At 44.4% G+C, this 22,604-nt stretch overlaps 1 protein-coding gene across 4 annotated transcripts in view; it reads right to left on the bottom strand.

Moving 5' to 3' along the window:
• The window catches only part of atp10d (ATPase phospholipid transporting 10D), a 103,177-nt gene that overhangs the window by 59,217 nt on the left and 21,356 nt on the right, over nt 1–22,604 (bottom strand). For 3 of the 4 annotated variants that reach the window (XR_009769832.1, XM_061697090.1, XM_061697089.1), the window contains exons 7-9: nt 4,878–5,009; nt 3,794–3,906; nt 3,372–3,624 (exon numbers count right to left, since the gene is read on the bottom strand). Coding sequence is in view for 3 of the 4 variants with exons in the window: in XM_061697090.1 (XP_061553074.1) it covers nt 3,372–3,624; nt 3,794–3,906; nt 4,878–5,009 (498 nt within the window). In the remaining variant the exon portion in view is untranslated. The remainder of the gene's footprint in view (nt 1–3,371; nt 3,625–3,793; nt 3,907–4,877; nt 5,010–22,604) is intronic. The other variant, XM_061697091.1, reaches the window with a different exon arrangement.

Here is a 22,604-nt window from a genome sequence, read left to right on the forward strand (position 1 = left end):
ACAAAAATTAAATGAAGCAGCAGAATATTCTGGTGGGAGATGTTGCATGCAGTACTACCATGGACATATAAAAGGTAACCTTTGCAGTTTAAAATTTGTTTTTGTGTCATACAATGTATGTTAAAACTGTCTATATGATCCGACAGTAGAATATTACTAAAATTACCTTTTGAAAAAAAAATCTTCCTTTTATCGTCCCATTTTATGCCTCTAATTTAGTTGTAATAATTATTTTAAAACCGCCTCCGAACAAGGAGAAAAAGCCAATCAGAGACTGTAGAGACAGGCGGTATGACCAAATAGTCTGTCAATAGTTTGCTCACGATGGAACAACCTCAACAAAAAGGAGACTATTATAGTTTATTGGCTGGATTATATAACTCTAGTTAGCAACAAAAGATAAAAAGAAGGAATTGAACAGCTCTCTACTTCTAGAAAATCTAGTGTAAACATACAAGAGTGGTATCATATACGTCACAGGTGTCATACTCAAGGTCAGGGGGCCAGATCCGGCCCGAGCAAATCATGTGCGTTGACTTAATGTTTTTTGCTAAAATACCATCCATCCATCCATTTTCTGGGCTGCTTCTCCTCACTAGGGTCGCGCGCGTGCTGGAGCCTATCCCAGCTATCATCGGGCAGGAGGCGGGGTACACCCTGAACTGGTTGCCAGCCAATCGCAGGGCACTTACAAACAAACAACCATTCGCACTCACATTCACACCTACGGGCAATTTAGAGTCTCCAATTAATGCATGTTTTTGGGATGTGGGAGGAAACCGGAGTGCCCAGAGAAAACCCGCGCAGGCACGGGGAGAACATGCAAACTCCTGCTAAAATACCAAGATTGCAAATTGTCCTCACTTTTAATTTTCGCTGCAACTCACGATCATTTTAATAATCGATTAATCTGTGTATTATTTTTTTGATTAATCGGATAAAACTTTTTAAAATTAAAAACCAGGACATTATTTCAATTTGACAGTGTAGAAAGTGCACAAACAAATGGATTATAATTCAGTAACTGGTTTGGTCTGCAATGTGTCAGAAAATAGGCAAAAATATTGAACATTCTTTTTCAATGTAAAAGTAGATGTTTGTGCAAATTTCTTATTTCGATTAATCACAAAGATAATCAGTCTGCTTTCATGGAGGACTACATAAATCTGAGTAAATTTGCTGTCATTGCTGAAATTCCGAGGATTTAGACAATTTTAAATTTAACAGTCTCTAAACGATTATCACAATAGTTGTCGACTAATTTGCTAATCGATTAGTTGTTTATGAATTGAGTCATTGTTGCTCCTTTATTATAGTGTGTGTGCTCATGCCCAAAAGTGGAGTGGAGATTCCATCATTCAGTGGAGACTCGCAGAACTCCCGGTTCAAGATAGCGGGCACTCTTGTGCAATGTATTTTATCTATTTGTTGCAAATCTCTATTTGGAACACTGTAGTGCACATTCATTGCTTACAGAGGACACACTCTTTGGCTCGCTAACTCCTTCCAGGTCGCCGTTGCTACACCTACGCCACAACACCTACTTACGCACCTTGCGTGATGTCTTCCTCACTACTGCACCCTGGCTCTAAGGGAAACAACTACGATGTGGCCCGTGACAAAAATGAGTTTGACTCCCCTTCTAGAGTATATGGACGGCTGCATATGGACGTGAACCTGGCACTGATGTCACCGTTCTTACTGGGTTGTCAGGTATATTGGTCACCTTTCCTATGTTTTTAATTGATTGTACATTCCAAAAATACAACATCCAACTGGTTTCGTATTTGGCAGTACTCTTGGGTGTGCTGTGCATCGTAACGTTGCATACTTTCAGCCGGCCGAGATGCACTCTGAGGCGGCCAGGCAAGCGCAATACAACTGTTTCTGTCCTGGATCTTTGTTTCCCCAAGTTCCGTGAGAATGGTGGTTCTTTGGGCAGAGAGACGAGGGGACGGAGTAGACGTGAGGCTACATTCGGCTGTGGTTCAGTTGGTAGAGCGGGTTGTCCAGTGACCAAAGGGTCGCTGGTTTTGATCCCAGCTCCAACCGTCTGCTGTCGAAGTGTCTTTGTGCAACACATTGAACCCTCATTTGGTCCCAGTGGGCCTGGCAGCGCCTTGTATGGCAGCAGCCGCTCATTCGTGTATGAATGTAAACATGAATCGTTGAATGTGAGCCTCTGTAAAGTGTTTTTGGGCACTATGATGGTGTAGATAAAGTGCTATATAAGTGCACTCCAGTTACCATTTTACATTTACAAGATGGCACCTATAAGGGTTGACGGCTCAGTAACGTGCTCTCATATTCACCATGTTTTTGTCTTTTTCGTCCATATTTGGAGACATTATGCGACTTACTTTCATTGGGAACTACCCTCCGGACCGTTTTCTGCCAACTTTCACAAATCAACAAAGTTTTTTCCCGGAGTTGCTCACCAGTGGAGCAACTGCACTCTATGGGGCATGGTTATTCGTACACTCACTGTTTTATCATGCTGTACCCTCTTGCCATTAACTTCTTAAACAGTCAACTTACAATTTCATTGCAACATCTGCCAATTTTGCACAACTCTGTCGGGACACTTCTACATTATTCGTACACTCACTGTTTTATCACGCTGCACTATTTGTATACTGTTGTTGATTACGACCATTTGTGCAATTATCACTGTACTGCTCTACTGCTGTTTAAACTGCTCTAAATTGCTTGAGGACTGCATCATTTGCAAAATTGCCATTTTATCGGTATCACTACACTCTCCACACTAGTGTTTTTTATGACCTAAATGTATATTTTACCAGAGCTAAATTTCTTGTGTGTCTTGCAACATAATTGGCCATTAAAGATGATTCTAGTTCTGATACATTCAAATCTTGTGAGCAGTTTGAAAATTGCATTTTCTATCTTTCAGGGAAATTGTCACACCTTGCTTGCATCTAAAACAAACAAAATCTTTGAGACGGTTACTGAGGTATACTGTGTGTTCATAAATGATCTACTTTACTGTTCGTTATCCAACAGTGGTGGTGTCGGCTATTTTGGTTGTGATAGAGATATTGATTGAGATTACAGAAACACTGTAGTGCCAAATTTTACCTTGCCAGTATGATATTTTTTTCATTATATGATCTTCCAGGCATGCCTGACTGTGTGTGGTCTGCTTGCATTGTGCAACAAAAATATAAAGCAGAGTAAGTATGGAATTTTTCAATGACGGACTCCAACAAGAACATTAAAAAAAGAAAAGAGTAAAAACTTAACAATACAGTATATCATGAGATTAAAAACAGAGCAGCGATTTTGCACCTTAGATTGCTTGTGCAATTACCATTTTGGTATTGTATTGGAAATTTATCAGCAGCATTTACCATTTTCATCATGAGGATATTCAATCCCATAAATACTGCAACGGCGAAACACCATGTTGTTCTCTGTTAGAGTTCCTGTCTTATCAGAGAACAAGTATTGGATCTGACCCAGGTTCTCAGTGATGTTGAGCGCACGGCACTGGATCCTGCAGTCCACATGCTCATTGTAGAGGGCAAGATCATTTTGGATGAAGTAGATCTGACCCAGCTTCACAATCTCAATGGACACATAAAGAGAGATGGGAATCAGCACCTGTGAATGGCATTACTTTGTTTAATGTCAAGATACACCTACCAGAGGAAAAAGGTGGAAAGAATGCCTGGATATGGTCTACAATGTGTCTGATAATTTTGATTAAGCACTTAAGTGGGTACGGTGGGGGGAGAAAAAGAAATAAGAAAAAGCCATTTGACCAACTTACTTGCAGCACAATTATCATGGTCAAAAAGATGTAAAAGCCAGCCAGGGCAGGAGCCATCTCGCCATCAACCAAAAAGACTGCATTTTTGAACTGCTTCAGCCAGAGTCCATGGCCTAAGAAAGCATTACACCCACAGCAAGTCATCTTAGAGAGGGAAATCCCTGGCATGATCTCATTATATACAGTGGAACCTCGATACAACTGACTAATAGGGGCGAGGGGACGTCTGAGATAGCCTATTGTCCATTATATTAAAGCATTTTTTGAGGCCATATGCACGCACCCATATTACTATACAGTACAAAATTGTTTTGTAGGTTTTTTTGTGGCCTAAAATGCCTAGTACGGTACAAAGTTATTGTATATATAAAAAAAGCTTGAAAATGTTTGAAAGTTTCACATTTCATCCAAACTTATCACACCAGTGTGCTTGGTTATGGTGACATTGTTGACGTACAGTACTCATCATTAGCCACGAGGAATTAGTGTGCTTCCCTGTTCCAAATCCGTTGCCAAAGGCAAACAGCTTGACAAAAAAAAAAAAAAAAAAAAAAAACCTTTTACTGTACCAAAATTGGATGTTCCAGATTCCAAAGACTTGTGTTTTGTATTCCTCAGAGTGATGCCACTCTCTCTGCGCTGTGTTCTACACACAATAGACAATAGATAGAACCATCATCAATGCCCCACATTCAACATGGCTGCCATGTTGGCACGGGAGGCACGTCTTTTGGAATTGGAGCTAGTCGTTATTATATATCGGTGACCCGAAAATACGTCAGTCCCATTCTCTACCTGTATTGCACCACAGCGCCAGTAAAAACAGCTGACAACTCTGTAACTGACAGAATTTGTCAACGACATTTTAAGTGACAAATGGAAACTATTTTTGGACACATTGTTCAGTCCCGACGGTCCATTTTATCCGATATCCGTTATATTGTGGTCAGTTTTAATGAGGTCCCACTGTAATTGTTTTCTATGAAGACACTGGCTTTCGGCAATGGTGGTGAAATACCACTGATCTGTCAACATTGTACATAAAAGCAGTCTTGTTTTTGTGATTGTCACTGTGAGTACACACCAATAGCAGTAGTGAGACACATGATGATCAGCAAGAGAACACACCACAGGATATCAATGTTTAGGTGCTTTTCCAGATGGCTGCGTTTATATCTCGGCCCGCTGTTGTTCATCATGGCTTTGGTCTCATGTCCTGTGTCACACAAAAGCAAAGCATAAAGTATTCGGTTTTAAAGAGAAATGTCAAAACTTTACCAAACGTACAGTATAATCAAAACCTGCCTCTGTTGTCACAGACAGGTGAAAGGTTTACACACAACTCCAGATAAGCTAGTTCTGAAAATTATTGTGTCCACTCATTCCTGCAGCGGAGGGAACATTAGGGAATTAGCCCTGAAGTGCATACATCCCTGACTTCAGCTCTCCAATACCAGCCATAGCTCAGTTTGGAGCCCCAAATTGGAACTGAAACAACTCAAGCCCTTTTAGTCGATAAAAAGTCATTTAAATGCTTGAATATAGCAAACTTGAATAAACAAAGAATCCCTTATGATGAGAAAAATATTTGGACCTCGTTTTCCCTCGTATGGACATGGCCTTCCCAAGGGCTCAGCACCTGTGGGAGAGACCAAAGAGATCAGGTGCAATGTGAGCTGCGCGGCAGCCAAAGTTGAAGACCTTGGCAGTCCGATCCTCAGCTACAGAAGCTAGCTCCAGGGATGTGGAATGTCATCTCTCTGGCAAGGAAAGAGCTTGAGCTGGGGTGCGAGGTCGAGAAATTCCGACTGGATATAGTCGGGTTCGCCTCGACACACAATTTGGGTACCGGTACCAGTCGTCTCGAGAGTGGTTGTGACTCTCTTCCTCTCTGGAGTTGCCCATGGTGAGAGGTGCCAAGCAAGTGGGGGCATACTGTTTGCCCCATCTCATGGTGCCTGTATGTTTGAGTTCACTCCAGTGGACGAGAGGGTAACCTCCCTCCGCCTTTGGGTGGGGGGACGGGTCCTGACTGTTGTTTGTGCCTATGCACCAAATAGCAGTTCAGAATAATCTCACCCTTTTTGGAGTCCTTAGAGGAGGTGCTGCAGACCGCCCCTGCTGGGGACTCCCTCGTTCTTCTGGGGGATTTCAATGCCCACGTGGGCAATGACAGCAAGACCTGAAAGGGCGTGATTGGGACGAACGGCACCCCCGATCAGAACCCCAGCTATGCTCTGTTATTGGACTTCTGTGCTTGTCATGGACTGTCCATAACAAACACGATGTTCAGACATAAGGATGTCCACATGTACACTTGGCACCAGGACACCCTAGGCCACAGTTCGATAATCGACTTTGTGGTCATGTCATCGGACTTGCGGCTGCATGTCTTGGACACTTGAGTGAAGAGAGGGGCGGAGCTGTCAACTGATCACCACCTGGTGGTGAGTTGGCTCTGATGGTGGGGGAAGATGCCGGTCCGACCTGTCAGGCCCAAACGTATTGTGAGGGTCTGCTGGGAAGATCTGGCAGAGTCTCCTGTCAAAAGGAGTTTCAACCCCTCCCATCTCCGGCAGAACTTTGAGCATGGCCAGGGAGTGGCGGGGGACACTGAGCCCGAGTGGACCATGTCCCGTGCCTCTATTGTTGAGGCGGCGACCGGAGCTGTGGCCATAATGTGGTCGGTGTCAGTTGTGGCAGCAATCCCTAAACCCATTGGTGGACACCAGTGGTCAAGGAAGGAGTCCTATCGGGCTTTTTAGGCTTTTGGGACTGCAGCAGCTGATGGGTACGACCGGCTAGCCAAGTGGAACGCAGCTTTGGTGATCACTGAGGCAAAAACTCGGGCGAGGGAGGAGTTCGGTGAGGAAATGAAGAACGACTTCCGGACAGCTTTGAGGAAATTGTGGTCTCAGGATGGGCAAGCAGTGCACCATCAAGACTGTGTATTGTGGGGATGGGGAGCTGTTCATCTCAACTGGGAACGTTGTGTGGCCGAATACTTTGAAGACCTCCGCAATACTACCGACATGCCTTCCTATGAGGAAGCAGAGTCTGGGGACTCTGAGGTGTGCTCGCCTATCTTCGGGGTTGAATCAGAATCAGAATCATCTTTATTTGCCGTCAGGGATTTATGGCAGAGTGGCCCGATGGAAGCCTCTCCTCAGTGCAAGACGCATGAAAGCCCGCATGAAGTTTGCTAAAAAACACCTGAAGGACTCCAAGATGATGAGAATTAAGATTCGCTGGTCTGATGAGACCAAGATAGACCTTTTTGGCCTTGATTATCTGGTAATGAAAGTGTCCTTTTTAAACCTCCAGTTGAAGGTATTCAAGTCGTTGGCTAGTGTGGTATTGTTCTCAGCTTGGGGGGATCGTCGCTTGTAATTGGTCAGCGATTGGAATGCATGCCAGACTGATTTAGAGTCGTTAGCACTAAACTGTATTTCAAAATTTTCTGCATAGTTCCTCTTTGCAATGTTAATTTCTTTAGTCAGCAGGTTTCTAGCGCGATTATACACGGCCCTGTCCCCGCTCTGATATGCATCCTCCTTAGCTTGGCGAAGCTGCTTAAGTTTGGCAGTGAACCATGGCTTGTTGTTATTGAATGTGCCAAAGGACTTTGTTGGCCCACATACATCTTCACGGAAACTGATATAGGATGTGACAGTCTCCGTATATTCATCCAGGCTGCCAGCTGAATTTTCAAAAATAGTCTGTGCAGTCTAAACAGCTTTGAAGTTCTATCTTTGCTTCATTGGTCCACTTTTTCACTGTTTTCACTGTAGGCTTCGCACATTTAAGTTCTTGCTTGTACGTCGGTATTAAGTGAATTAAGCAGTGATCAGACGAGCCCAGGGCTGCACGAGGTATAGCACCGTATGCGTTTTTTACCGTCGTGTAGCAGTGGTCTAAAGTATTATTTTCCCTGGTAGGACAGTCGATGTGCTGCTTGTATTTAGGGAGTTTGTGGTTGAGTTTAGCTTTGTTAAAGTCCCCGAGAATAATGAGGGGTGAGTCAGGGTGTTTTTTTTCAATTTCGTTGACTTGTTCGGCGAGCGTTAGCAATGCGGCGTTCGTGTTAGCTTGCGGTGTAATATAGACTCCAGCCAGTATAAACGATGCAAACTCACGTGGCGAGTAAAATGGTTTACAGTTCAAAAACAGTGACTCCAAATGCGGGCTGCAGTGTGTGCTGAGCACCGTGACGTCCGTACACCATTTTTCGTTTATATGGAGGCATATCCCGCCGCCCTTCATTTTCCCCGATGATTCCATGTCGCGGTCCGCTCGATGAATGTTGAAGCCGGGAAGCGTGACGGCGCCATCGGGTACAGCTTCGCAAAGCCAGTTCTCCGTGAAGTACATGGCCGCGGAACGTCCGAAGTCTTTACTGGTCTTTAACAGAAGATGAAGCTCGTCCATTTTGTTGGGTAGGGAGCGTACATTCGCGAGGTGGATCGACAGGAACGCCAATCTGTGTCCTCTCTTGCGGAGTTTCACCTGAATGCCGGCTCGTTTTCCTCTGTGGCGCCGCTTCCGCATCCATGCGCCGAAAACCGCGGACGCCGCTCCGGTGAGTAACTCGGGGAAAAAACTGAGCGGATTTTCGAAAGTTGGTGACAGAAAGTCCGGAGTAGCCTCCTTGATGGTTAGCAGGTCTCCCCTTGTGTAAGTGAGTCGTGTAAGGTCTCCAAAGACGGACGAAAAACACAAAAACAAAGACAATACTAGAGAGCGTGTTACCGAGGCGACCACACTGGTAGGCGCCATCTTGTATCCTGTATATAATACTAAATGTCCTGTATTATTCTAATATACTTCTCCGCCACTCCAGACCTCTGCATGCAGTACCGCAATTCCTCTCTGGGTACTCTGTCATAGGCTTTCTCTAGATCCACAAAGACATAATGTAGCCCCTTCTGACCTTCTCTGTACTTTTCCATCAACATCCTCAAGGCAAATAATGCATATGTGGTACGCTTTCTCGGCTTGAAACCATACTTTTGTCCTGAGTCTAGCCTCCACTACTCTTTCCCATAACTTCATTGTGTGGCTCATGAACTTTATTCCTCTATAGTTCCCACAGCGCTGCACATCACCCTTGTTCTTACAAATAGGCCCATTGTGTGGCTCATGAACTTTATTCCTCTATAGTTCCCATAGCTCTGCACATCACCCTTGTTCTTACAAATAGGCACCAGCACATTTTTCCTCCATTCCTCAGGCATCTTCTCACCCACTAGAATTCTGTTGAACAAGCTGGTCAAAAACTCCACAGCCACCTCTACTAGATGATTCCATACCTCCACAGGAATGTGATCAGGACCAACTGCCTTTCTGTTTTTCATCTTCTTTAACGCCTTTCTAACTTCCCCCTTCGAATCATTGCCACTTCCTGGCCCACCACACTTGGCTTTTCTACTCTTCCTTCTCTCTCATTTTCTTCATTCATCAACACCTCAAAGTATTCTTTCCATCTGTCAAGCACACTACTGGCACCAGACAACACATTTCCATCTCTATCCTTAATCACCCAAACCTGCTCCACACCCTTCCCATCTCTATACCTCTTTCTGGCCAACCTGTATAGATCATTTTGTCCTTCTTTATTGTCCAACCTGGAATACTTGTTTGGCCTTTGCCAACTCTACCTTTGCTCGACGTCACATCTCAATGTATTCCTTTCTCCTCTCTTCAGTCTTCTCAGCATCTCAATTCTTCTTAGCTAACCTCTTTTCATGTATGATTTCCTGTACTGTGAGGTTCCACCACCAAGTCTCCTTCTCTCCTTTCCTGCCAGAATATACACCAAGTACTCTCGTGCCTGTCTCTCTGATCACATTGGTTGTAGTGTTCCAGTCTTCTGGAACCTTCTCCTGTCCACCGAACGCCTGTCACACCTCTTCCCGAAAAGCCGCACAACAGTCCTTTCTCAGTTTCCACCACATGGTTCTCTGCTCTGCCTTTGTCCTCTTAATCTTCCTCCTCACCACCAGAGTCATTTTACACACCACCATTCTATTCTGTCTAGCCACAATCTCCCCTACCACTACCTTACAGTCCGTAACCTCCTTCAGATTACATTGTCTGCACAAGATGTAATCCACCTGCGTGCTTCTAGCGCTGCTCTTGTAGGTCACCCTTGTAGATCCTTCCTCTTCTGGAAAAAAAGTGTTCACTCCAACCATTTCCATTCTTTTTGCAAAGTCTACCACCATCTGTCCCTCCAAGTTCCTTTCCTGGATGCCGTACTTACCCATCACTTATTCGTCACCCCTGTTTCCTTCACCAACATGTCCATTAGAATCTGGACCAATCACGACTCTCTCTCTGTCTGGTATGCTCAGAACTACTTCATCTAGCTTCTTCCAGAATTTCTCTTTCACCTCGAGGTCACATCCTACCTGTGGGGCATAGCAGCGAATCATATTATACATCCATCCATCCATCCATTTTCTTTACCGCTTATCCTCACAAGGGTCGCGGGAGTGCTGGAGCCTATAACACCCTCAATTTCAAGTTTCAGCCTCATCACTCGATGTGATACTCTTTTCACCTTTAAGATATTCTTAGCTAACTGTTCCTTTAAAATAACCCCTACTCCATTTCTCTTCCCATGTACACCATCTTAAAATAATTTAAACCCTGCCCTTAAACTTTTAGCCTTACTGCCTTTCCGTTGACGTGTTGGGAGTCAAGCAACTGCACCTTATCATCCTAATTACACCTGACTGCTCTTAAGACGCTTGTGGGACTCCAACTCGTCGCCAGACTATCAACGCTCTACGTTGAGTTCGTAGCCTAGCCACCTTGCCGATCTTTCTGCTTCCTGAAGACCTAGTGAGTTACCTCTACCTAATTATTGTTCTTTGTCCCCAGTCTGCCATCTGCCCTTGCTCCCTGCAAACCAGTGCTCACCTCTTGCGGCCCACCGACAACACTGACCCCAAGCCTCGCAGACCGGTCCTCGTTGGAACCCTGCCAATCCCGGATTGAGTTCTCGGAGTTCCTTTGTTCGCTTCTTTATTCACAAACTCACCTCCCTGCCCTCTCTGCATCTGGGTCCAACTTGCAACCTGAATCCTGACAGCATAGTCTGGGCTTTCATGGACCTAGCGGAGAAGGATCCCCTTCACCAAACAGTTACCGGACAGAGTATCCTTTTGGAGCAACACGACCAAGCCCTGACTCTGCTGATTCAAAAGGTAAGTGACTTCTCACAAGCTCTCACATCCCTCCAAAATCAATTTGCCTCACTCCAACCTTGCGCACAGGCACCTGCTGCAGCATCCATCGCTCCCACTACCCTCCTCACCCACGTAATGCGTGAACTGTATGTACCCGCATCAGCCCCTTATGACGGCAATCTATGGTCTTGTCGCGCCTTTTTGGTCCAGTGTTCACTTGTGTTTGAACAGCAACCGCAGTCGTACTCCACCGACAACACTAAAATTGCCTACCTCATCGGCTGTCTCCGGGGTACAGAGCTCTCGTGGTGGAATGGGAGAAACGGTCAGCCGTCTGTGCGTTATACTCTTCTTTTTCCAAAGAGATGAAGAAGATTTTTGACCACTGGGTGTGAGGGAGGGAGGCTGCTAAACGGTTGATGTCACTCCGACAGGGCTCTCGCAGTGTGGCTTATTTGCGATCACTTTTCGGACTCTCGCTGCCGAGAGTAACTTTAATGATGAAGTGCTACAGGAAGTGTTTCGGGGGGCCCTAAATGTATCTCTTAAAGATAAGTTGGCCTCCAGGGATGAGCCAAGCTCCCGAGATCAGCTAATTGGTTTTTCTATCAGACTGGATTGTAGCGGCGGAGGGAACGCAACTCGAGGTCACAGACTCCGCCTACCCCGCTTCCTTCTCCACAGCACTCCACTCTCAAATCCTCCTTTGAGCCGTCACCAGCCCCGCTTCCCGAGATCGGTGAACCCATGCAACTTGGCCGAACAAAACTCTCAGATTTGAAGAAAATACACAGGAGAACCCTCTAATCTGTGCTTGTATTGTGGAGAGGCGGGCCACTACATCGCAAACTGTCCCATACGTCCATCAAACTGGTAGGCTCTCCAATTAATGGAGGAGTTGGTGAGTCAGAATGCAGGTTCCTCCTCTTCTGTCCGTTTTCAGATCTCTGCTACCATCTGATGGAATTATCTGTCTCTGCCCGTTTTAGCCCTCGTAGACTCAGTAGCTGACGAGAATCTCATTGACCCCTGCCTAGTTAAACAGATGAAAATTCATCTACAGGCTCTGACCACTCCCAAGAATGCCACTGCCTTGATGGGCGCCTGATCACCCGTATCCAGCAAGAGACTGCTCCTGTTTCCCTCAAGCTATCAGGTAACCATCTTGAGACTTTAAGTTTTCATGTTTTTCCTTGTTTTCAAGTTCCAATCGTGCTTGGCTTGGCTTGGCTGAGGCTCCATAACCCCAGAATTGACTGGATCGTGCCCAAGATCACCTCATGGAGCAATTTCTGCCAAGAGAACTGCTTGCGATTTGCTGCGGTGCACCCAAGTGGCCGAAGTCGGAGTAAATCCCCTGACCAATCAGGTGTCCCCTCAATTTACCATGACCGAGCTCCAGTATTCAGCAAACACCATGCCACCTCTCTACCCCCACACAGGCCTTACGATTGTTGTTATTGTCAAAAAAAAAAAAAAATTAATAATGTATCGGCATTACCAGATAACTAGCAACCCTTTATTGCTCAGTGACTGTTTTTCTCAATGTCTTTATGTCTCAAAAGTGTTCTGTCAATTGACTGTCTGTTGTCGTACTAGAGTGGCTCCAATTACCGGAGACAAATTCCTTGTGTGTTTTTTGGACATACTTGGCAAATAAAGATCAGAATCAGAATTAGAATCAGAATCATCTTTATTTGCCAAGTATGTCCAAAACACACAAGGAATTTGTCTCCGGTAGTTGGAGCCGCTTTAGTACAACAGACAGTCAATTTACAGAACACTTTGGAGACATAAAGACATTGACAAAAAACAATTGTGCAAAAAGATGCAGAGTCCTCTAGCACTTAGAGTAGTTCAAATGACTAATATTGCAATAGTCCGGTGCAATGACCATTGTGCAAAGGGCGCTGAGACTTCAAGGAGTGTATGCGGTTTAAAGTGACGAGTAGTGCGATCATCTGGGACAATGTTGGTTGTGCAAATGTTACAGATACTCTTCAATCAGTGTGCAAATGGGGCAAATGCTACTCTGGCATGAGTGGCCAGTATATGCAAATAGTGCAGCATGGCGATACAACTACAGTGAGTGCACGAGTAATACATAATTGGCCCCACAGAAATGTGACAACGAACTCAAGTCAAAAAATTGCCAGCTTATTGTAATGGAATTATAGGTTAGGTGTTTAAGAAGTTGATCGCAAGAGGGAAGAAGCTGTTGGAATGTCTGCTAGTTCTTGTTTGCATTGATCGGTAGCGCCTACCTGAGGGAAGGAGCTGGAAGAGCTGGTGACCGGGGTGCGGAGGGTCCGAGAGGATTTTGCATGCCCTTGTCTTAGTTCTGGCAGCGTGCAAGTCCTCAATGGTGGGTAGGGGGGTACCGACAATCCTTTCAGCAGTTTTGATTGTGCGTTGCAGTCGGAGTTTGTCCTTTTTTTGTAGCAGCACTAAACCAGACTGTGATGGAAGAACACAGGACTGATTCGATGACCGCTGTGTAGAACTGTCTCAGCAGCTCCGGTGCCAGGCCGTGCTTTCTCAGAAGCCGCAGGAAGTACATCCTCTGCTGGGCCTTTTTGAGGACGGAGTTGATGTTGGTCGCCCACTTCAGGTCCTGAGAGATTGTAATTCCCAGGAACTTGAAGGTCTCGATGGTTGACACAAGGCAGCTGGACAACGTGAAGGGCAGCTGTGGCGAAGGATGCCTCCTGAAGTCCATGATCATCTCTACAGTCTTGAGCATGTTCAGCTCCAGGTTGTGTCGGCCGCACCACAGCTCCAGCCGCTCCTGTCGATATGCAGACTCGTCACCGTCCTTGATGAGGCCGATGGCAGTGGTGTCATCTGCAAACTTCAGGAGTTTGACAGTCGGGTTCGCTGAGGTGCAGTCGTTCGTGTAGAGAGAGAAGAGCAGCGGAGAGAGGACACAACCTTGGGGCGCCCCAGTGCTGATGCTGCGTGTGGATGAGGTGGCCTCCCCCAGCCTGACCTGCTGTGTCCTGCCTGTCAGAAAGCTGTAAATCCACTGGCAGATGGCAGGTGAGACGCTGAGCTGGAGAAGCTTGGTTGAAAGGAGTTCAGGGATGATGGTGTTGAACGCTGAGCTGAAGTCCACGAACAGGATGCTCGCGTAGGTCCCTGCACTGTCGAGGTGTTCTAGGATGAAGTGCAGTCCCATGTTGACTGCATCATCCGCAGACCTGTTCGCTTGGTAGGCAAACTGCAGGGGGTCCAGCAGGGGACCTGTGACACTCTTGAGGTGGTCCAGCACGAGACGTTCAAAGGACTTCATGACCACAGATGTCAAAGCGACAGGCCTGTAGTCATTCAGACCAGAGATTGCAGGTTTCTTGGGGACTGGAATGATGGTGGAGCGTTTGAAACAGGATGGAACTTTGCACATTTCCAAAGATCTTTTGAAGATCTGAGTGAAGACTGGAGCGAGCTGGTCCGCGCAGACTTTGAGGCAGGATGGGGACACATGGTCCGGGCCTGCCGCTTTGTTAATCTTCTGTTGTTTGAAGATGCGTCTCACATCCTGTTCATGGATGGTTAACGCAGAAGTCAGAGGTGTGGTCGTGGTCGCGGGTGCGGCCGGGTGGGTGTGTGGTGTGAAACTGTCCTTTTCAAATCTTCAGTAGAAGGTATTCAAGTCGTTGGCTAGTGTGCTATTGTTCTCAGCTTGGGGGGATCGTCGCTTGTAATTAGTCAGCGATTGGAATGCATGCCAGACTGATTTAGAGTCGTTTGCGCTGAACTGTTTTTCCAACTTTGCTGCATAGATCCTCTTTTGTTAGATATATTGTAGAAGTTATCATTTATTTGCTTAGCTTGCATGAGTACTATGGACAATTTTTAGAAAGAAAGATGTCTCGCCTTCAAGAAGATGACTCAGCAGGAATCATCAGAGAGAAGGACGTGGCCGGGACGTGGCAGGTTTTGGTGCCATGTTTTCACCTTGAAACCCTCCCCTTAGTGTGTTGTGTCTTGTAAACTAAGAAACCTCCCTATTTTCAAATAAATGCAGGAGCGACGGGGGAGATTGTTTTGAGAGGCTGTAACCTGAACAATCTCCTATGCGCCCTCCTCATGAGTAAAGAGACCAGCGTCTTCATTCCTTTTGTGTCTATTCATTATAATGTTGGGTAAGATAAATCCAACATTAAATTGGTCCTTCGAACCGGATGTCAACACACCCGAGGATTCCAGTTGTGGAGCCGACACCCAGTTAAGAGACCGTGGCCACGGCAATTGAGACCCTTTCCGGGACTGGTCTTCGTACTCCTCAACTGGGATCTGAAGTTTGACGACAATCCACAGGATTGAAGACGACTGGTGAGTTAAGTTTTTTTAAATTTTTTTTTAGGAAAAAGGAGTGTATTGCGCGACAAAGAAGTCTGCGGCAGAATAAACCTTGTGTAATACTAGTCACTGGCAAGTAAATGAAGGACGGCGGAGTCCGACAAATTCTGCGAGGACGACGGAGTCCTGTACGTATAAAATTCCGTGTTAAATAAAATAAAAGAGAGAAGGACGGCGGAGTCCTATACGTGCTTAAATTCCGTGTTAAATAAAAAAAAAAAAAGAGGACGACGAGTCCTGTACGTACTTAAGTTCCGTGTTTTTGTGTTTCCGTGTTTTTGTGTTTCCATGTTTTCGTGTGTTTGTTAAAACGTTACTAATATCGTGTGTGTGTGTAAAAGTATGGATGTATGGGACTGGATTGCAAGTGACAACTGAGTTTGGAAGCAGAGGCAAGAATCCTCCGCCCCATTTGGGGTAGAAGGTTGAGGTTTACCAGAACTCAGACATTCATTGTCACCCAGTCATTTTTTTGAATAAAGTCAGTATTAGGTCACTCTAGGTGCGACTACACTGACTTCCAAATTCACAAATATGGGAAACACTAACTTTAAAATTGATCCAAAAGAAAACCTGACGAGTAAAGATTGGAAATGTGTACAACTTCAAAACCCTTCCAAAATAAAACATTTAAACACGTGGATAAAATACGGTTTCGCTGGCCAGCTAAATTTGTAAAAATTAATTCAACTTCGAAACGAAATAGAGGGTCGCCACAAAAATAATATATCACAAATGGAAAAAGATGGATTTGACGACTTACTTTTTGGCTAAACATGGCGTCTAAAAGAGAAAAAGGAGAGGAGAAAAAGAAATACTATCGAGGCAAAGAGGGAGATAATTTTAGAGGACGCGGCAGAGGCCATGGGAGAGTAAGATATGGTCGAAAATGCTATGATAATACCATCTGTTGGTGCTGTGGAGATAAAGGCCACGTCGCACGTAACTGCCCTAAGAAAAATAACAGAGAATACGGACAAACAACCGCATGACTAAGCCAACCTGATTCCCAACTCAACAAATCCTCTTGTTTAATTATTACAGAGAATGAGGAAGTGGATTTCAATTTACAGGACATTCTGAGTTTGGACACAGAAAAAAAAATCTGAAATAACCTTATCAGTAAATGGGAAAGAAATGGAATTTCTTTGCGATACAAAAGCATGTAGGGAAAAGATCCCAGGTTCCAAACTATCGGGACATAAGGCAATAGTTAAATCTGCAAATAGGCAAATTAATTGCCATGGAACTTGAGCCTGTGTGGATTAGAGACCCACAGGGGAGAACTTATAGAATGCCAATTTTCGAAGTCCCGGAGTGCCCTGTGAATTTGTTGGGAAGAGATGGCTTATTCCAACTAGGACTTGTATTCATTCCATCATCAAATGGAAATATTGTAGTGAAACGAAAACATGAATTAAAAAGAGACAACCTCTATATGACACTAGAAAACAGAGAGAGTACATTCTATTACATAATCGATATCCCGGACAAACCACCGTTAAACATGGGAGAGGTCCTGTTGTCTGCAGCCTTGCAGCTTATCACACAAATAGAAGATAAAAAAACAATAATGAGCTGCATATAAAACTGTGGTACAAAAACACGCCAAACCCAGACCCAGTATATGAAAACTATTTACGACATGCGACACCTGATAAAATTACTGTAGATTATCTGTACTCAGACAATGAAGCAAAAGTCGCGGCAGGAATTATTTTACCGGACAAATTAAGGAACTGTATAATATATGTCCCACGTATTTCATTGTGCAAGGATTTTGGGTCACAATGGAAACATGTGGGAACATTAATGAAACAAAGACACGAGACAAATGATTGGCGACAAATAGGAAACAAACTGGAATACAGTGCGTCAACTGGTCTAATCAGGAAAGCGATGTTTTGGACAATGCAGGCTAATAAAAGGAGACTCATGCACCCTGTATGATTGGACCAAATGATCAACACTGAAATTGATGAAAAAATATTGACAACAGTCCCACAAAAATTATGGTCCACAGGACCATTCGATGTAGGCCTTATTAAAGGGGCTTTACCAGTACAAATTAGACCCAAAACAGAATATAGACCAGGGGTCAATATACATTAAAACCAGATGCACATGAAGGGATCAAACCGGTAATTGAACCACTACTTGAAGCGGGAGTTATAGTAGGGTGTCCGGAATCACCATGTAACACACCAATTTTTTCCCGTGAAAAAGGCCCTACCTTCGGTCGGTTGGAGGATGGTACAAGCTTTACAGGCAGTAAATACTACAGTAATACAGAGAGCAGCGTGCGTATCAGATCCACACACGTCTAAATTCAGTCCCCCAGGAGGGAGCGACATGCAAAGATTCATTAGCCGTACTGCGTCATCTAGCAGAGGAGGGACATAAAGTTAACAAAAATAAATTGCAATGGTGTACAAAACAAGTCAAACAACATTTGGTGTCCAGTACTGCACTGGCCCTTTCAAACTATGATAAACCATTCATTCAAATGGTAGATTGTAGGCACTATTATATGACTTCCGTATTTACACAACAATATGATAAGCTGAGACAAATAGCTTGTTTTTCAACTAAACCTGACAACGTCACTTGTGCATTACCGCATTGTGTCAGAGCAGCATTTATCCTGCATGGCCATCTTGCTGTCACAACCACGTTTGACTGTTGAGCGATACACAACCTTAAATCCGGCCACACTAACACCCTTACCTGATGAAGGCACGCGGCATGATTGTCAGGAATTGGCTCAACAAACTGCTGAATTAGTAGCATTAACCGAGGCATGCAAACTAATGATTAATAAGGATGGTACAATCTATATTGATAAGCAGTATGAGGGTTCCACAACAAGAACGCAATTATTGGTAAAAACAAAGTGCAAATCTACAAAATGAAATTTACATTAGCAAAGAGAAAAAAAAATAAAACAAAGAAACCTATTCAAATGGCCTGCTATATTGAGCCATGCTGTGTCACATGTCTCAACAGGAGGGATGGTAAGACAGATAAATCAATATTATACAACTTATGGTTTGAATTCCTATTATAAATAATAATAATAATAATAATAATTTGTAGAGCATGTATGATTTGTGCTAGGTATAATCCACAAGGCAATTTGAGGCCCAGGAGAGGAATATTGAATTAAACCAAAGTGAAGGAAAAAAGTATTGTTTGGTTATCATAGATGCATTTTCTAAATGGATCGAATTATTATCAACAAAATCACCTGATGCTCTGACGGTGGCAAAAGCACTATGTAAAGACATCATTCCAAAATATGGCATACCTGAAACCATTTACAGCGATAATGGGAGTCATTTTGTAAATCAAATAATCAATAAAATAGGAACCATGTTCCACATCAATTTGAAAAACCATTGTGCTTACCACCCTCAGAGTGCAGGTCTCGTGGAAAGAATGAATGGGACAATAAAAAATAGCAGAAAGAAACGTGTGTTCATTTAACACACTGTAAAAGAGTCATTTCAGCTGAGTACTCAAATAGGGAAGGTGAGCAAAAGTCTGATAACGGAGCGGGAGCAGATGTGTAGATTCTGAAAACGCTTGCTGGTCAGTGACGAAAAAATACACCAACCCGTTTAGTGAGAACTCAGCAGAATGGCACACCCACGTTGGTTACGAGATTCGATAAGCTGTTACGCAGCAACTTTGGTTACTATAGTGTTGATTTTGTTTTGTGGTACATGGGACGTCCCACCCTAAATGATACAATGCATTTTTTAGATAGGAAATCACCTACCAACTGGACCAATATGACCAACACAATAATAAATAAAAAAAAATTTGAATCATTAACTCGTATCAAAAGGAGTACAGTTGATGATCAGAACTGTGGGCATGACCTCCAAATGCGGCAAAACAGTTTAATATTTTGTGCCCCCCAAAATCAAGATGCTTTAATCATAATTCCATATGCGGCTCTCACCAATGATGCTCAAGAGAATGGGCAGAATTGGGGATGTGGGTATGACTGGTATGCATCTATAGGCTTTGGATGGGAACACCTTATTGGTGAAACAGGTTATGATTGGTCCAGTTGGTCACAAAAAACAGCAAAAGAACATAGAAAGAAGTTTAACATAAGCAAAACAGCCCATAGTTTAATATTGAAATACAAATCAAGTCACCCAGTGTGTTTGATGATGAGTTTGTGGGCACATTCTGGCGGAAAAGATCCCCACTTCCGAGTAGCATTGTGTTATGGGAACCGTGTTGAACCAGAAATGCCATTAAAAAACTTCAAAGAAAAGTGAACACATTTTAATGGTTAATAATATAACTACTGATGATTGGTTCCTTGTAGTCACAGGAGTTTCAGGACAAAACAACAATTGGTTATTATTGGTGGAACAAGTAGCAAATGTAGCGAGAAAATATTGTGTGGTTTGCATGGGTCCCAGGCCTTTGTTGCGCAAAGTTCCGGCACAATTATCACAAGATTGTATTATTCCATTAATGAACACTACTGTACCAACTGAGAGGTGTAAATCATGGGATCTTACATATCCCGTAACAGAAGCAGATAAACACAAACTGATGTTTTCTACTTTAGTAGCACCAAATAATTTCACTTGCATAAACATGATTACCTAAAGATAAATCTGGATTGTGCACTATTATCACTTTGATATTGCATGTGTCAGTATACCCTATGCCTGTTCAAGATTTAATGGAAAGGGCACCAATGTTTTTGCCCAATCTCGAACATAGACAAAAAAGAGATTTATCCTGGCAGAGACAAAATTATCCAACATAAAACATACATCAACGCCATAGGTGTTCCTCGTGGGGTTCCTAATCAATACAAATTGGCTGACCAAGTTGCAGAAGGATTTGAGTCTTTCATATGCTGGTGGTGTACGATTATTAAAAATGTTGATGGGATAAACTATATCGACTTCAATGTACAGAGATTAGGAAATTGGACTCAGAGTGGGGTGGAAGCTGTACATGGGTAGCTCAAAGCTACCTCTTCAAGAACTTTCCAAAACCGCATAGCTGTCGACATGCTCCTTGCAAGAGAGGGAAGTGTTTGCGGTATGTTTGGAGAACAAACAATACTGCTTAAGATGGCAGCTTGACCAGAGCCATCGATGAGAGGGTCGCCACAAAAATAATCAATCAACACTCCTTGTGGGACAGCTGGATGGACGTTTTTGGTAAATATAAAACCCTAATTTCACCAATATTTATATCAATTGCTGTTTTTGCAGCCATTCTGACATTTTGTGGATGTTGTTGTATCCCATGCATTCGGGCTTTAATCAGTAGACTGTGCAGTCTAAACAGCTTTGAAGTTCCATCTTGGCTTCATTGGTCCACTTTTTGACTGTTTTCACTGTAGGCTTCGCAGATTTAAGTTCTTGCCTGTACGTCGGTATTAAGTGAATTAAGCAGTGATCAGACGAGCCCAGGGCTGCACGAGGTGTAGCACGGTATGCGTTTTTTACCGTAGTGTAGCAGTGGTCTAAAGTATTATTTTCCCTGGTAGGACAGTCGATGTGCTGCTTGTATTTCGGGAGTTTGTGGTTGAGTTTAGCTTTGTTAAAGTCCCCGAGAATAATGAGGGGTGAGTCAGGGTGTTTTTTTTCAATTTCGTTTATTTGTTCGGCGAGCGTTAGCAATGCGGCATTCGTGTTAGCTTGAGGCGTAATATAGACTCCAGCCAGTATGAACGATGCAAACTCACGTGGCGAGTAGAATGGTTTACAGTTTAAGAATAGCGACTCCAAATGCGGGCTGCAGTGTGTGCTGAGCACCGTGGCGTCCGTACACCATTTTACGTTGATATGGAGGCATATCCCGCCGCCCTTTGTTTTCCCCGATGATTCCATGTCGCGGTCCGCTTGATGAATGTTCCGGGAAGTATGACGGCGCCATCGGGTACAGCGTCGCAAAGCCAGGTCTCCGTGAAGCACATGGCCGCGGATCGTCCGAAGTCTTTACTGGTCTTTAAAAGAAGATGAAGATGAAGCTCGTCCATTTTGGTGGGTAGGGAGCGTACATTCGAGGTGGATCGACGGGAACGCCAATCAGTGTCCTCTCTTGCGGAGTTACACCTGAATGCCGGCTCGTTTCCCTCTGTGACGCCGCTTCTGTCTCCATGCGCCGAAAACTGCGGACGCCGCTCCGGTGAGTAACTCGGGGAAAAAACTGAGCAGATATTCTGAAGTTGGTGACAGAAAGTCCGGAGTAGCCTCCTTGATGGTTAGCAGGTCTCCCCTTGTATAAGTGAGTCATGTAAGGTCTCCAAAGATGGACGAAAAACACAAAAACAAAGACAATACTAGAGAGCGCGTTACCGAGGCGACCACACTGGTAGGCGCCATCTTGGAAGATGATTCTGATTGCGCTATTGAACTACAGCCCGGTCCACCGCTACCTAGCAGCCATTTTTTTAACATCTCTCGTCCAGAGCAGGAGGCCATGGAGTCCTACATCAGCAAGTCATTGGCCGCAGGTATTATCCAGCCCTCCTCTTCACCGGTGGGGGCAGGCTTCTTTTTTGTGGACAAAAAAGACAAGACCCTCCGTCCATGTGTGGACTATCGTGGCCTTAATAACATCACCATTAAGAATAAGTACCCCTTGCCCCTGATTGACTCACACCTTCACGGGGCAACAGTTTTCACGAAGTTGGATCTGTGCCAGGCCTACCACCTTGTCGGCATTCGGGAGGGAGACGAGTGGAAGACAACATTTAACACCCATTGGCCTGACCAATGCCCCTGCTGTCTTCCAGGCACTAGTCAATGGCGTACTGTGTGACATGATCAGAAAATGTGTTTTTGTGTACCTGGATGACATCCTGGTTTTCTCCCGTTCCGTCGCAGATCACGAACGACATGTTCAACAAGTACTTCAGAGACTCCTTGAAAACAAGCTCTTTGTTAAAGCAGAAAAGTGTTAGTTCCATGTTCCAAAGACCACCTTTTTGGGTTACGTCATTGCTGAGGGGCAGCTTCAAATGGACCCAGCCAAGGTAGCTGCAGTCACTGAGTGGCCGACGCCATCCACAAGAAAGGAGCTGCAGCGATTCCTTCTACCAGCGTTTCATTCGGAACTACAGTCGGGTGGCAGCACCCCTCAATGCGCTCACATCAACCATAACGTTCTCCCAATGATTTGAAAAGGCCGACATGGCCTTCTGTGAGCTAAAGAAACTTTTTCCCTCAGCTCCTATCCTCGTTCATCGAACAACCATTCATCGTGTG

Source organism: Phycodurus eques, chromosome 14 (assembly GCF_024500275.1).
Source record: "Phycodurus eques isolate BA_2022a chromosome 14, UOR_Pequ_1.1, whole genome shotgun sequence".
Taxonomy (NCBI): domain Eukaryota; kingdom Metazoa; phylum Chordata; class Actinopteri; order Syngnathiformes; family Syngnathidae; genus Phycodurus; species Phycodurus eques.